The sequence below is a fragment of the Colletotrichum phormii genome, assembly GCF_030913505.1.
Source record: "Colletotrichum phormii strain CBS 102054 chromosome Unknown BDP81scaffold_2, whole genome shotgun sequence".
In the NCBI taxonomy this organism is placed as follows: Eukaryota; Fungi; Ascomycota; class Sordariomycetes; order Glomerellales; family Glomerellaceae; genus Colletotrichum; species Colletotrichum phormii.
In genome coordinates this window covers 1,199,067-1,212,474 of record NW_026851444.1, presented here as the reverse complement: position 1 = coordinate 1,212,474, position 13,408 = coordinate 1,199,067, and the positions used below count along the sequence as shown (strand labels likewise).

Here is a 13,408-nt window from a genome sequence, read left to right as displayed (position 1 = left end):
CTGTGACTTCCCATTGAACATGTATTTCTCTGTCATCCGTTGCCTGGAGGAAACTGCCATGCGGATTGTCCATCTCGTTGAACGTGCCGTAGCTCATGTTACACAGCATTACAAGAAGAAATACAGTCGGTAGGTTTACTTACATACTAGTTTCAAAGTATGTTGCATCTAGCAAGGCAACAACACAACGAGAGACCGAAACGAAACAAAATATCACAGAAACCGGGGGTTGACTCAGCGACACTAACTCCGTAACAATCCCACGCCCCCCAAAATTCTCATATGTTTCGAAACATTTCTGAACCTACCTTACCACCTTACATTAGCGGCCAGGCCAACAACAACACTCCATGCATTCCCCAGCTCTTTGCGCGCACGTATCCGCAACGCATGCTTTTTGGCTGTTGTTGTCATTTGCTCCAAAGCAAGGAACGTACCTGCTTAGATGCCTCGAGTGTCTCATACTCGTCAGTCCCGACTTTCCCATTGCTAACCCCGTGTGGCCCCCAAATACATGCAGGGTATATCTCTCTGCTAAGGGTCTAGAATATGTCACAGATATATAGAAACGACAAGAGTTTGGTCAATAAACAACATTGCGGGTAGGACGAAAATCCGTACCGAGTATACTAGATGACGGATAATCGCGGCGTCAATCTCGAACCCCGAACCTGGATGCAGACCAACTCCTACGGCGATTCTCCGGTGCATCTTGCCTACCACCTATGATCTCCCTTTCTCGGCGCAATGTGCGCGAGTTTCGTCGGTTTGAAGTTGGTGGAGCATATCCATTTCGCCGATGATCTTCATCAAGAACCCTGACCCCTCCTTCAAGGAATGTCTGCCAAGTGTGAATCTCGGCGCCAAGAATGTATTCTCTGGAGGCGACGAGGTAGCAACATCACCAAAGTCACGTGCAGATCATGTAGACAATTCAAGATTGGTTGCTCAATGTGAGCTCGTTATCGTCATTGTTTTCATCAAGCCTTCTTCTCCAACCGCTATGATACAACACGAGTGTCCTCGAATCCTACAGCTGGCTCATAAGCGTTGTGTCCCTCCTTCGGGAGACCATCTCCCTCTTTTTCGAGTATCGTCGCGGGCCTCAGTCCCCTACCTCCAGGAGGACTTTGGTCCAAGGCAGTGAAGTTGTAACAGTATAAAGTCTACAAGCAAAAAAAAGCAAGAAAAAACAGTACGCAAAAGGCAGACGCTTCCCAACAACCGTGACGCCCGGTTCATATCTCTAACAAGTGACGTTATCATCTCCGGCCACACACGCCACCGCAGCCTGCTTTTTTTTTGCCTGTCCTATTTGACCCCTGGTTGCGCAGAGTCGTATGAATAAAGAGGATAATAATAAGAGGGGAAAGAACTTTCGTCGACTAAAAAGGAGTATGTATGCGCAAAAAAGGTCTTGGTCGCCGAAGAAAGCAGTGAAAAGGGGGGTTTGGCGGCAAGTTGAGTGTTGCCTCGAGAAGAGATCTTGTTGCAAAGAAACAGGAGAGCATTTATCAGACTCTGTAAAGTACTGACAGCGCTCTAAACTTTTCGGGCTCGCTTCGCGCTGTCATGGACAGGGCTGACGAAAGTGACGTGCTTGTTCTCATCTTTCTTGAGACGCATCGCAGTGCCGGAGCCGACTCCGCTAGACTCCCGGTGATGACCAAGGGGCCGTCCTTCGTGATCCTCATCAAGTGTGATCTCAGCAACGTCGGACACCGACTCGGCGTCCATGCGATCGCTCACACCTGATTCAGACGACCCATCGTCGGAGTCATCATATTCGCCATCGTCACTGACAAGTGAAGGTGCATTGTTGCTGACCATTGTGCTAGGGCTGAGGTCAACGTCCTCCATGTCGACATCATCACCAGAGTGAATCAAGACCCTGGTGGGTCCATCGTCCTTCTCGGGACTGCTCATAGGCGGCGAAGCGAAGCCTGTGGGAGGTGACCTCCCCTTGCTGCTTGTTGGTCTCGTTGACGATGTCAGAGTGACGGGTGATATTGGTGCCCTCGCAGGCATGCGCATGGCAGGCATACGAGGAGCCGTTCCAGCATTGCTCTTCGGGCTGCCGAGACCAGTCTCGGTGTCTTCAGATTCCTCTCCCGGCGAGGTGAGGTCTTCCAGCGACATCTTCTCCTTGGCGTCACTGACAATGTCACTGAGGTTGCCGGTGAAGTTTCTGCTCTGCATGAGTCGCGAAAGGAAGGGGGTGTCAGCCGAGGCGACGAAGTTTGCAGCCTTTGGTGCAGCGGACCTCGGAGGCTCTGCCTTTGAAGGACCTTGAGGGATGCCTGTAACGCCAGGCAGCTTGCCATCACGATACAACTTGAGGGAATCTGCGATCCTAGAACGCAAGGCAACGTACGCCTGTTGGGTGGACATGTCGGTCTGAGCAAAGGGATGGACGAGACCAGACGCGATGGCGGTTGAGGGAGGAGGAGGGGCAGCCTTTTCCTCTCCAACAATACTGCCGCCTTCATTAACCTCAATGGGGTGACCGCAATGAACGGCCGCCTCTTCGTGGCTCTTGAAGTCTCGCCTATGGGCGATGCGGCAGTGGTTGATGAAGCCCTGAGTGCTGCTGAAGTTCTCCCGGTTGCAATCCAGGCAGACGAGCTTCACAGTCTGGCCATCGGAGCGCTTGAGAACACAAGGTCCGGCCTTCTCCTTCGGTTGAGGGTAACCACTGGAGAGAGACTGCAGCTTCTGGCTACCAATACCCCGAGTCGAGCGGTTCTTGTTTGCGCTGGCGAGATCAGACATGCTGTTCCTTGTCGTTCGTCCCTCAACTGAGCTTCTGCTACGGGCAGTCTCGAGCACAGGGTACCACTCAGGTTGCATGCCATCAAACTTGGGATCGGGAATGAGCCACTTGGCATAGTGTCGAGCGTAAGGCCCATCGACAACTCCAAAAGGCGCAGCCCATTGGGGAGCAGGCTCTCCCGGACGAGTTTGCAGAGCTGGGCCCTTTCCGTTGCTGATATCAACCATCTGCGCAGGGGTGGGACAGGCAGTGGGATACGGAATGAGATGGCAGCGACGGAGTTGCTCGAGAGCGACCTGACATTTCGCCAGTTCTTGGTTGATTAGCCTCAGCTCGTTGTGTTTGAGCAAGATCTCAAGACCAAATTGATACTGGATAGCGTCGCGCGCGTCCTCCATGTCGTTAGTCACTGCTGGAACAGCAGCAGGCACAGGCACAGGCAAAGATGCGGATGCTGGTGCGTCAGAGACGACACTGGAAGGAATGTCAGAGACGGTGAGATTGGTGCCCTCCAGCTTGGCCCGCTTCAAGGGCTGCTCAGTGGCGGTGAGTGCATCTGGTGAAGGTGAGTCGTCAACGCTTGACAGACGCCTCTTTTGAGGGCACGATGGGCCCGCCAGTGATGCCGTTTGCGCAGGTTGCGGCAGAATGAACTGATGCTTTTGCGCGAATGAAGGCATGGGTTGAATGTGACTGATGGTCGTTTCGCTTCCCCGCTCGCTGCTCCAGAGTGATCGGAACATAAGCGCGGTTCACTGGGAGCAGTGAAGGTGATGGGATGAAAGGTCGCGTTGAGGGCGGCCTGACGACTCTATGCGGACGTGGGATGAGGCGCAAGGCAACAGCCTGACGAAGGTGCAAGGTGGCAGTGGCGGACGGACCAGGCACCTGCAGCGTGCGACGTGGTGCTGATGCAGGCAGAGGAGCCGAAAAGCTGAGGTGCGTGCAATGAGCTTCGAGCTGGCGACGGGGGGCTGACGTAAACAGTGGATTCCCCAGACAGACAAGTCGGGTGTAAGCGTGTGGCTGCTCTGGGCGTGGGCGAAGACGAGGCGACGGGTGTGCGGTGCGTTGGTTGGACTTGGATGATGGGGCCCGAAAAGGGGTGGCAGGGGGGGGCGAGTGGTGCGTGATGATGTGGTCGGGCGTCCGCTCAGGAAGGCCAGAGGCAAGAGAGAGAGAGAGAGCCGGAGACCGAAGCAGGCGAGTCGGCGACAAAAGGATGGGATTGGGACGGTCGCGCAGCGAAGACAGCGACGCAGAATAGTCGAGAACTAACGAAAGCCTCGATATCGCGCAAGAAAATGGTGCGAGAATGAATGCGCGAAGAGAGTTGGGCGAGCAAAATAAAAGAAGCGACGCCGATGATGGTTCTCTGTGTCGTGTGGACGAGTGGTTTTGGAGCGGTTTTGGAGCGGTTTTGGGGGGAGAAAGAGGTTGTTTGTGAGGAGGTTGAAATGTTGGAGATGGGGATGACAGCGGAAAGAGCGAGAATAACTGTCAGAGGTCGGGGAAGGAGGCAGCTTCAGACCTCTCAGGCGGGCGACGTGCGTGAGCTTGGTGGGAAATTGGCCTCTGGGGTGGTGATTGCGAGTGCGGGTGGGCCTTGGACCCTGGGGGCCAGAGAGAGAAAGGTATCCGTACGGTAAATAGGTACCTAGCAAAAGCAGCCGGGCAGCGAAAAGGTGCCGGTAGATTGTGTAAAAGGGGATGGGCCGTGAATTAGGCGAATTGGAAGTGTTCCTCTGCAGGTGGTTCTGTTGCTCGTTCGCTGATTGTTGATGGCGCAGCGGCGGTGCGGTAAAGGTATCCGTACGCGGCGGTGCAAGCAAGCAGTAGGTAGCAGTATCCGTAGCAGCAATAGTGACAACAAGAGACTGACTGGACTGAGTGAGAATGGTGGACGGGGCGAGGTGGATGCACAGTTGGCAAGCTGAAGTGGATTGTTTTGGCGCTTTGCGCTTGTGCTTTGTTGGTGTTGGAACTTGGCGATGATGCGAGGGACCCGACTGACTAGGAAAAGGCAATTTGTGTATTGAATGCAAGGGGGGGAGGCATAAAATGGGGGTGTGGAAGGAACGAGGGATGGGTGTGAGGTACGTACGAGGTGTGTGGGTGGTGTGGATGAGGATTGTGCTCCGAAACGCGATGCTGATTGGTTTGTTTTCTAAAAAGAAAGAGGGAACGAGGGAATGCGCTTGTTTGGTGAGTTTGGTGACTGGCTGGTCAGACCCAAGGTGTGGGGGCAACTGAAGAGGAAGGAACAGACAGACAACCGGCTGCCAGGGAAGGGACAAGAAAAAAAGAATGGAAGGCGAAGGGAACCTCAAGGAAGGAGGTGTACAGATGCAGGGATGTTGTGCAATACGACGGGGAGACTGAGCAGGGAAGGAACGGCGGTGCCCTTTCCCTACCTTACCTTGGGTCTGCTTCAAGGTTCCTTCCTCACCCAAGACTTAGTACAAAGTACCTTTCTGAGGTGGTGTTGTGTGCGCTGTGGTAAGACTCAGGAGAGCAAGACCCAATCTTCGACACCTAATCGACACTCGGACGGTTCGACCGTCAGAAAGGGATGCAGCAAGAGTCAGTCCTACTGTTCTACAAAGTAGTATTCTCTCACGTCTCTCTGTCAGCCTGACTCCTGAGATGTGTGTGCCAGATGCAAGTCCTGACGCAGATGATAATAAAAAACGGGCGACCAACAATAGACAGCGGCAGGAGCAGCGGCAGCGGCAGCGGCATGCGCACTGAACTCCAAAGCTGTCAAAGAAAACGAGGACAGACTGGTTAGAGAACGATGCGCTCAGAGGATAATGCTGTCCGAGTCCCTGATAATACTTGAGAGATGGGACGTCAGTTCCTTCCAAGTCCCCGTCTGTGTCTGCGTTTGGCCTCGTCTTCCACATTTTTTCTTCCAGAACCCAGAGGATTCAGCCAGCGTGCCAACTCCCGTATTCTGTATGGCCGATGGAAATCTGATGGGACGATGAGACGGACGGGGGGCCCTTCCGAACTTCTGTCTCTTACAACCCGTAGGCAGTAGCCGGGTTCTTTCTGGCGACGCTGCAATGCGTGTTTCGCCCGCCCCGAAAATAGAACGGGATTGATAAAGGTGGACGCGTCCAACTGGCAACGACAGCACTTCGTACATACTGCCGGGTAAACAAGGTAAGGGCACAGCAGCAGCTATTGTGGAGGTTCATTAAAGGGATCCCCCTTTTTCGCGATAATCAAGAGTCTGACAGGCGGTATAACTTATTACTGGGGACAGGACAATCAAGAGGGTGAAGGTGTTGCCGATGCAACTTCGTATGGGAAGCGCAGTCTCAGGGCTGTCTATCATCACTGGCCGGTCGCTATCTATCTGGCCCAGGATCCAAATTACACGTCTCTCTTGCCGATCCAACTGATTATCGTGTTTTGTTTGTAAAGGTTTCGACATGTGTCTTATCCAGCCCGCCTGCAGATGGATCCAGTAGGTACTCCGTACGATACGGCACTATGGATAGGTACTTCGTGCATGGGCTAAGGTTCCTTAGTGAGGAGAAGAAGACGGGGAAAGCTCATGGCGTGTGTCCCGACTTGTTTTGGTTCCGTGCGAGAAACGCCTCAGCCATGTACCTTGGGGCATGAGACGGCCGCTGCACGAGCTAAAAGTACCTGGAGGCGTGGGAATGTTCTTTACTCCACCAAGACTTCGGGTTCGGGCCTCTTTTTCTTTCCCTCCCACTGCGCCAACCGCTGTTTGTCGGATGCCTCCCCATACCAACATGCCTTTCTCTGGCCGACAAGTTCCTCAACCACGGCGCGGGGTTGGACATGATCTCGGAAGGCCAGAGTGTGCCTGCAATGTTTGTTGACGAACGGGAAGAGCAACTCAAAGTATGGCGCCGCCTGTGACTGTTCAAATGAGTCAACTTCCGCCCCTCACTCTTTGTTGAATGCAAACATTCGGCGACGCATCTCATTTGTTCACCATCGTCGTTGTCGAGCACGCCGCCGCGCTCTCTTCCCCACGTACCTGACAGCAGTCTCGGATCTCATTCGTCTGGATCGTAGCTTCGCCATTCCGGCTGGCCTAAGAAGCTGCGCCTAGCGTCCACGAAGACGACGACTCCATTACGCCCCTTTCCAAATAGCATCGTGGATGAGGACTAGACTTTTATCAAGCCGCCCACAACGTGAAGCCGCGGGCGAGACCGCAACAACACAACGTGGGATGACAAGAGGAAATGCACCCTGAGAAGCAAGGGAACGCCTTGCGCCCGTGTATCGCCTCTTCTCTCGTCCCGCTTTCCTTCTTGTCTTCTTTCTGTCGCCCCATCATAGAACCCTTCACGCATCATCGAAGCACCTTGATTGCTCGTCGTCTTCTGAAGCCTCACATCCATGCATCTTCTAGAGCCCTACTCTGTGGCCTCGACGACGGCCGGCGTGCCGGCTTCGCACGAGGATGGAGGGATGAGTGTGTGCGACATGCAGATAGACATGGATCGCCGCTCAAAATACGCCACGCCACCCGGCGTTGCCCAGCTCGCCTTTAGCCCGTTCTGGCTTCAGATACCTGAGCATCGCTAGCGAGGTACCAGACAAGCCAGGATCTCCAGAATTTCACCAGCAATATTGCAACTGAGGAGCTGGAATAAGCCAATGAATCAGCGCTCTCTTGCGACGATACCCAGCGGTAACGATGCCGAGTCGCCCCGACTCAGCGTCCAAGGTCAGAACCGCATAAGTTCCTCTTTAACCCCGGGCCTCCCTGCCCTTTCACGGCATCTACGACACTTCTCCAGGCCTTATCCCGGGATTCCGAAGAGGGCTCCCTGGCGAAATGGATTAATACCACAGTTACCACTGCAGGTCGTGCAGGTCGGCCAGAACGCTACCACGCTGCACCTCGGAAGCTTGGAAATCTTGGGGAGAACTTTCGCAGACCACTTTGGGAGCTGCTAGATGACGAAATGTCGCAAACCTCATGATTCAGTAAACCTACGAACCTTTCAGGCTCGACCTTCCATCCAAGGTGCCAAGCAAGCTTTCTGCAGTCCGCCGGCATCTGACTGAAGATAGTCCAGGTGGGCATGTCCTGATCATTCTGATAGTCGCTTTGTTCAGGCCTACGAGAGACTGCAACCAGAACAGGGCGCAACATGGCGCACTGCCATTCATCGAATCAAAAGAATGGCGTCCTCGCAGAGGAGCCGGACGAGTCGCACAGGCCACGCCAAACATGTGAAGTCGAGAAGCCACGGAAAGACCATCGGCGCATGGGCGCCCTGTCCAGTGGACCCTTCCATCTTCCGCGGAACGCTAGTCCAGGTCCGGCTTTGCGCGAGAGCTCGTGTCCGACCATCGCGAGGAAACGTCGCTGCTTTAAGTATTGCGAATGCCCAACGCTTAGTCATAAAAGTATGTCAGATCCATCTCGAAAGCACGTTGCCCTGCTTCCAAAGTTCCGAGGCTTGAGAGGTCGTCGTGAGACTTTGGAATGGCTCCTGATGAGCACTTGGCGAAAAGTCGAGCATCAAAGAAGTCATCCAATCAGAGGAAGCTACGGGTCCTGCTGCTAAGGTATCTTAACGTCGCAGCTTTGCGCCGGCTCTCGGCTCCGAAGGATGGTCCAAGCGTCTAATCCGATAAGATTGTAGAGATCCAAACCACACTTTTTTATCGGGTGAAATCTTAACGCTTGTCTTGGAGCTTCAATTTCAACCCCAGACTCAAACCCCGCGTGGCGCATCACACACCTCAAGTCATTGAGCCGCTGCGTCTGGCTATGGTTCGAGGCCTCATCAAGGCTGACCATGGCTGAACCCTCCGTAATGCAGCCCAAGGGCGACAACAAGAAGCGAAAGTCATCGACGGCAGAAGTAGTCGAGTTGTCCGCCGCCGCCGCCGTCTCAAAGAAAAAGAGCAAAACAATCAAGACGACGCCGACAACAAGCGCAAGCGCAAGCTCGAGCGCAAGTGTCAACGGCCCGACGACCCCTCTACCCCCCTCGCACGAAGCCCTCCTCGCGGACCTCAGATCGAAATACGACGTCCTCCCCGCCTTCACCATCTCCTCGACAAAGATCCAAAAGCGCGTAACCTGGCTGTTGCAGCACCTGCGCAAAGACGACGGCGATCCGAGGAAGCGCGCCGTGCTCGTCTACGCGCGGCCGGGGGAGGTCGCCAAGATGATTTCGATTGTGGAAACTGTGAAGCGCATCGTGGCGGCGGCGGCGGCGGAGAAGAGCGTGGATGAGAAGGAGGAAGAGAGCGGCAAGTGGTATCAATACAACCTCATGTACGAGCTGCCGCCAAAACCTGACGTCGTGGAAGAGACGGTTCTGGGCGGCGGAACACGGGATGGTTCGGACGAGGAAGACGATTTCGAGTTCATGGGAAGCCGCTTCGAGAGAGCCGTGCTGCCGCAGCCTGTCAAGCGCGCGGCCAAGTCGCTGAGCATCTTCCTTTCGTTGGCGCCCATGCCGGAACTCAAGGCTCGAGACGGGATCACGACGCAGACGAACGCGGCGCCGGGCGCAAAGGCGAGCTCGACGGCGCTCTGAAGTTAAGAACTTGCGACGGGGGTCGCTTGAGGACGGAGGAGTTGGATCCGAAGGCAGAAGCAGAAAGAGAAAATAAACAAGAGGCTCTCGAGGAAGGGAGTTGCGAGATGTCGCTGGTAACGCAACCAACAACGATACGGCGGGGCTTTTCAGTACATTGCATCAAGAGGCGTTCATAGGAAAGGGTGGGCTACCATTTGATACCCAAAACGGGCGGGGCAAGGTCGATATCAAAAGCTTTCGACATGGGATGAATAGACAGCATCGGGAAGAGTCTTAGAACCAACAAGGCACCCAGTTCTCCATATGCTCAGAACATGCATGTGAAACGTATCCATCTGGTGATGACATATTAGTGAAAAACTTCCGTAGAAAGTGCGCAGCGTAGATGTGTTTTCGGTATGTTTCCGACGCCTATTCCGATGCATTCGCTTTTCCTATCAACTATACACCTTCAACATCCGCTTTCTGTTCGCGTACGCCTAAGCTAAACATAAGAAAACTGCCAAATTATAAAACCATGCAAACCTGTTCTCAAGACAGAAAATCCTCCGCTTCCAACTCTCAATTCTTCCTCGTATACACACACACAACTTTGTCGTGGCTTGAGCATTTTAGCAAAAAGGCCACCTCCCCGGGTTCGCTAGGCTCAAACTGTCAACGCCTAGGTATACCTCCCGTTTTTCGCCCCTCCTTCCTCCCAACTTTGTCCTCAGACTTCCGAACAGGCACCAGGAGTAGAGTGCAAGATGCAATCATACTTTTTAGTGCTTTCCCTCCTTGGACGAGTACGTTATGCGCAGGACAAAGTTGACGACGACGGCCAGCAGCAGGATGATGGCCAAGAAGGTGGGGCCGAAGCGGTCGTCGAAGCCGGCCTGGCCGCGGACGCGGATGGATTTCGCGCGCCAGTGATACGTAGCCAGGGCGTAGATCATGGTGAGCATGGCGACGCCGGTGAAGAGGAAGGCGCTGATGAAGGCCGGGCGGTCGCCAAAGTTGAGCATGCCGATGGCGAGGGCACCGAGGATGACGGTGAAGTTGAGCCAGGAGAGAAATGTGCGCTCGTTGGCGAAGAAGACCTTGGGTTCGACCCGCGTAGGGAGAGCGATGCGCTTGCCTGGTTGTGTTTGACTTCGTTAGTGACCTCTCTCTGTCTTGATCTGATGCTTGCTCGGGGGTGGACGGTGGCATAGTTGCACGTACCCGGAGCGGTCTGGAGAAGAGGTTGGCTAGACATGGTGAGTTTCTGTGTCTGACTGGACTGTCTCGAGGGTAGGTATCGTGGTTTGCGGTCGTGGGTTTCTGTATCGCAACTTGATTAGGTTCAGTCGACCGTACTTTCGTTGTCTCGCGCGGATGCCCGTTTCCTCCTCTTGTTCTGCGTGTCTCAACAGCGATGCCTAGAATCCCTCAGGAGAATGGCAATGCGACGTTGGAGGATTCCAATTGAGGCGTCGTTGGAGAGCTCGGGCTCGCGTCGGGCTAGTCGTCGGAATCGCAACGGGGTTTATCGTGACAAGGGGACGGCAAGTGGAAGCGAGTCGCGCGATATCAACTGCTTACTCTTCTACAGTCTCGTTTTCTGGTCTGAACAATTGGTAAAAACTCTATCAGGGATATCAACAAAAATAATGCGGAGATGGAGGTGAGGGAGATGGAGAGAAAAGAGAGGAGGAGAAGAGAGAACGAGAGAATCTGTAACCGAGAGAACCCGCTTGAAAGCTTGTTCAGATACGACCACAGACAATGCACCTGTACTGCGGCCGACCAGCCCCTCAAAAGCCGCTTCCTTGAGAAAAAAGCTCCATCGTAGGCCAGACTTGTGACGCTAGGCCTGCACGGCGTGCATGGCTAGAGCTCCCTCCCCACCAGCCACAGTCGAGATCCATGTCAATTGCCTGCGAACTTCTGCAGCAAGGTACACGTGCAATTCAATCGCATTGTGATTGGGGAAGCCACACTTGGAGAGGTCAAGCCTCAGTACCTTTGGTAAGGTATCTCAGTACGGAGTAGGGACCATGCAGATGACAGAAGCTGTGGCTGGAGTGAGACATCAGCTAGAGCCACGTGATCTCTCGTTGCCCCGCGCACCTGGCTGTAGCACGGCCCGCCGATGCAACGCGAGGCGGCCGAATCGGGCTGGCATCACAACACCGGTAACTTTTTGTGGAGGAGCCTCATCTCTGTCGTCTTGTCCCGATCTGTCAACACAACCTCTTCACCACTTGCATACAATCGAGATATTCGCACAATCGCTCTAGAACACTCCCACACCTCCTACGCCCAGGCAACCTCATATACAACGAAACTAGCAAGCGCATCAAGCCTTGGAACAATACAACACCTCTCTCTCTCCTTTCCCCAAACAAAACATCCGATCACAATGTCTGCTCCCGCCGCCCCTACGACAGCGACTCCCGTATGTCGACTTCCCCCACGCTAAGATCTCAATGGACCGCCTACTGACTCGATCTTGACAGCCCGTCGCCTTCAACCGCCTTAAGCAGATTGCTACGGATGTAAGCTGCCCATGCGACACCGTCCACAACGTCGCCAAAACATTAGGAAACAGCCCGCTGACCCAGCCTCGTTGACAGGCTTGCCAATCAGCCATCGGCTCTGCTGAGTTCTACGATCACGCTAAGACCGAGACATGGAACTCTCAGATCATTGTATGTTCTCTCTCCCCCCTCAACATCAACCCCGCCCCCAGAGATCCAAGGACTAACCATCGCGAACCTCGTCAGTCCTCCGTCCTGAAGGCCGTCATCTCTGAGTCGACACCCCAAGGCGGCTCCGCACCCGCATACAAGTTCGCCTGCAACTCGACCATCGTCCAGCACCTCGTCCCGACATCCTCTCTCAACAAGTCCAAGGGCACCTCCGTCAAGGAGGAGGAGCCCTCCGTCTCCACGAGCGCCGATGCGACCGCCACCGACGGCAAGCCCCACGTCGGCCGCCGCGGCATGCACTCCGCCACCGGTGCCTACTGGGACGAGAAGAAGGACGGCATGTGGTCCTACAAGTACGACGGCGGCGAGGGCAAGGGCATGGACGTCGTGATCATGCTCATCTGGGTCGCCATCTAAGCGATGATGGATGTAAGGCTCAGTGCTCGAGGATAGAAACAGTGGGAGGACACTCGAACCCAGCGTGCTGAGGTTTGCATCCCCTCTTGTCCTCGTGTGCTTCTCCAAAACGACAAACGACATGGGCCCATTCGCAAGAATCAGAGCCTGATTGGAAGCTGGGTCAGCGCATGGAAGGCCCAGAAATGGGGCATAATGAAAGCGGCCTGGCGACCAGGACGCAGGACATCATACCCTGGATGAGGAGGAAGTTCACTCTCTTGGGTTTGAACCTCGCCAGGTCAAGCAGGCATATACGGCGAATGGGTTTGCGCAAGGTCTATTGATGTGTTTGAGTTGCTTTTGTCCCCAAACCATCAAAAATAGCCGGAGTTCTTTTTTTTCTGATGAGAATACATGCAATACCACAAAACTCGCGCCCCAGGCTTGTAACAAATGACAATGGCCTTGTTTATTTATTTGTTGAGTCGTTGTTAGGTGGTACGGCACTGCATTGCACGACTCGAGGTAGCATCCTTGCAATTGGAGATGTCATTGTTATGCATCTCTTAGCTTTTGCCTAGAGTCTATAAGATCCGAGCCATGCCAATATTGCAGTTAATAGTATGGTGTGTGGCAGGCTACTCGGGTACAGCTACCTACTACATAAGAACACCAAACCCGTGGAACCTGACAGCCCGTGAATATGTCACGATAGCATACAGCCAAGAAGGTCTATCGCCAAAATGAATCGCTGACGTCTACTGCGAGTTAAGCTATCATACGGCATCTACACATAGGCGGCAAAGTTGGCCATGGAACTGGAGCTACGGATTCGGTCAATCACTAACAGTAGCCCGTACGGTAGAAAAGACACTGGTTTCCCTTCTTGATGGCATACTGCTCAGGCGGCGGCAAGGTCTAGGTTCTCTCACCCACTAGAGAGAGAAAAGGCACTGGACCCTGGTGATCTTTTTCTTTTTTTCCAACGATGCATCCACCTACACTAG

General features: G+C 54.1%; 7 protein-coding genes across 7 annotated transcripts; 4 read left to right on the top strand and 3 right to left on the bottom strand.

The window, feature by feature from the left end:
* Window positions 1–311: 311 nt before the first annotated feature.
* BDP81DRAFT_415746 (uncharacterized protein) lies at window positions 312–929 on the top strand. Its single transcript, XM_060589476.1, has one exon. It carries the CDS (start codon window positions 351–353, stop codon window positions 564–566), a length of 216 nt encoding a protein of 71 aa, XP_060450489.1. The 5' UTR covers window positions 312–350; the 3' UTR covers window positions 567–929.
* Window positions 930–1,344: 415 nt separating this feature from the next.
* Window positions 1,345–3,781, bottom strand: BDP81DRAFT_83465 (uncharacterized protein). The gene has a single exon (XM_060596360.1). The coding sequence runs from the start codon at window positions 3,514–3,516 to the stop codon at window positions 1,543–1,545; it is 1,974 nt and encodes a 657-aa protein (XP_060450488.1). The 5' UTR covers window positions 3,517–3,781; the 3' UTR covers window positions 1,345–1,542.
* A 1,359-nt stretch (window positions 3,782–5,140) lies between these two features.
* BDP81DRAFT_83421 (uncharacterized protein) lies at window positions 5,141–6,008 on the bottom strand. The gene has a single exon (XM_060596358.1). It carries the CDS (start codon window positions 5,677–5,679, stop codon window positions 5,230–5,232), a length of 450 nt encoding a protein of 149 aa, XP_060450487.1. The 5' UTR covers window positions 5,680–6,008; the 3' UTR covers window positions 5,141–5,229.
* A 1,612-nt stretch (window positions 6,009–7,620) lies between these two features.
* Window positions 7,621–8,538, top strand: BDP81DRAFT_83451 (uncharacterized protein). The gene is made up of 2 exons (XM_060596359.1): window positions 7,621–8,344; window positions 8,424–8,538. The coding sequence occupies exon 1, from the start codon at window positions 7,924–7,926 to the stop codon at window positions 8,341–8,343; it is 420 nt and encodes a 139-aa protein (XP_060450486.1). The 5' UTR covers window positions 7,621–7,923; the 3' UTR covers window position 8,344; window positions 8,424–8,538.
* Window positions 8,539–8,577: 39 nt separating this feature from the next.
* On the top strand, window positions 8,578–9,737 carry BDP81DRAFT_497199 (uncharacterized protein; the record flags this gene model as incomplete). Its single annotated transcript, XM_060595446.1, has 2 exons — window positions 8,578–8,654; window positions 8,724–9,737. 2 exons carry the CDS (start codon window positions 8,578–8,580, stop codon window positions 9,325–9,327), a joined length of 681 nt encoding a protein of 226 aa, XP_060450485.1. The 3' UTR covers window positions 9,328–9,737.
* Window positions 9,738–10,091: 354 nt separating this feature from the next.
* Window positions 10,092–10,567, bottom strand: BDP81DRAFT_307766 (uncharacterized protein; the record flags this gene model as incomplete). Its single annotated transcript, XM_060583386.1, has 2 exons — window positions 10,092–10,447; window positions 10,534–10,567. The coding sequence occupies 2 exons, from the start codon at window positions 10,565–10,567 to the stop codon at window positions 10,092–10,094; spliced, it is 390 nt and encodes a 129-aa protein (XP_060450484.1).
* A 1,146-nt stretch (window positions 10,568–11,713) lies between these two features.
* BDP81DRAFT_497189 (Tctex-1) lies at window positions 11,714–12,674 on the top strand (the record flags this gene model as incomplete). Its single annotated transcript, XM_060595445.1, has 4 exons — window positions 11,714–11,749; window positions 11,811–11,849; window positions 11,928–12,002; window positions 12,078–12,674. 4 exons carry the CDS (start codon window positions 11,714–11,716, stop codon window positions 12,417–12,419), a joined length of 492 nt encoding a protein of 163 aa, XP_060450483.1. The 3' UTR covers window positions 12,420–12,674.
* Window positions 12,675–13,408: the final 734 nt, after the last annotated feature.

Coding starts and splice junctions, on each gene's coding strand:
- BDP81DRAFT_415746 (XM_060589476.1), top strand. CDS start 351: ATGCATTCCCCAGCTCTTTGCGCGCACGTATCCGCAACGCATGCTTTT.
- BDP81DRAFT_83465 (XM_060596360.1), bottom strand. CDS start 3,516: ATGTTCCGATCACTCTGGAGCAGCGAGCGGGGAAGCGAAACGACCATC.
- BDP81DRAFT_83421 (XM_060596358.1), bottom strand. CDS start 5,679: ATGTGGAAGACGAGGCCAAACGCAGACACAGACGGGGACTTGGAAGGA.
- BDP81DRAFT_83451 (XM_060596359.1), top strand. CDS start 7,924: ATGGCGCACTGCCATTCATCGAATCAAAAGAATGGCGTCCTCGCAGAG.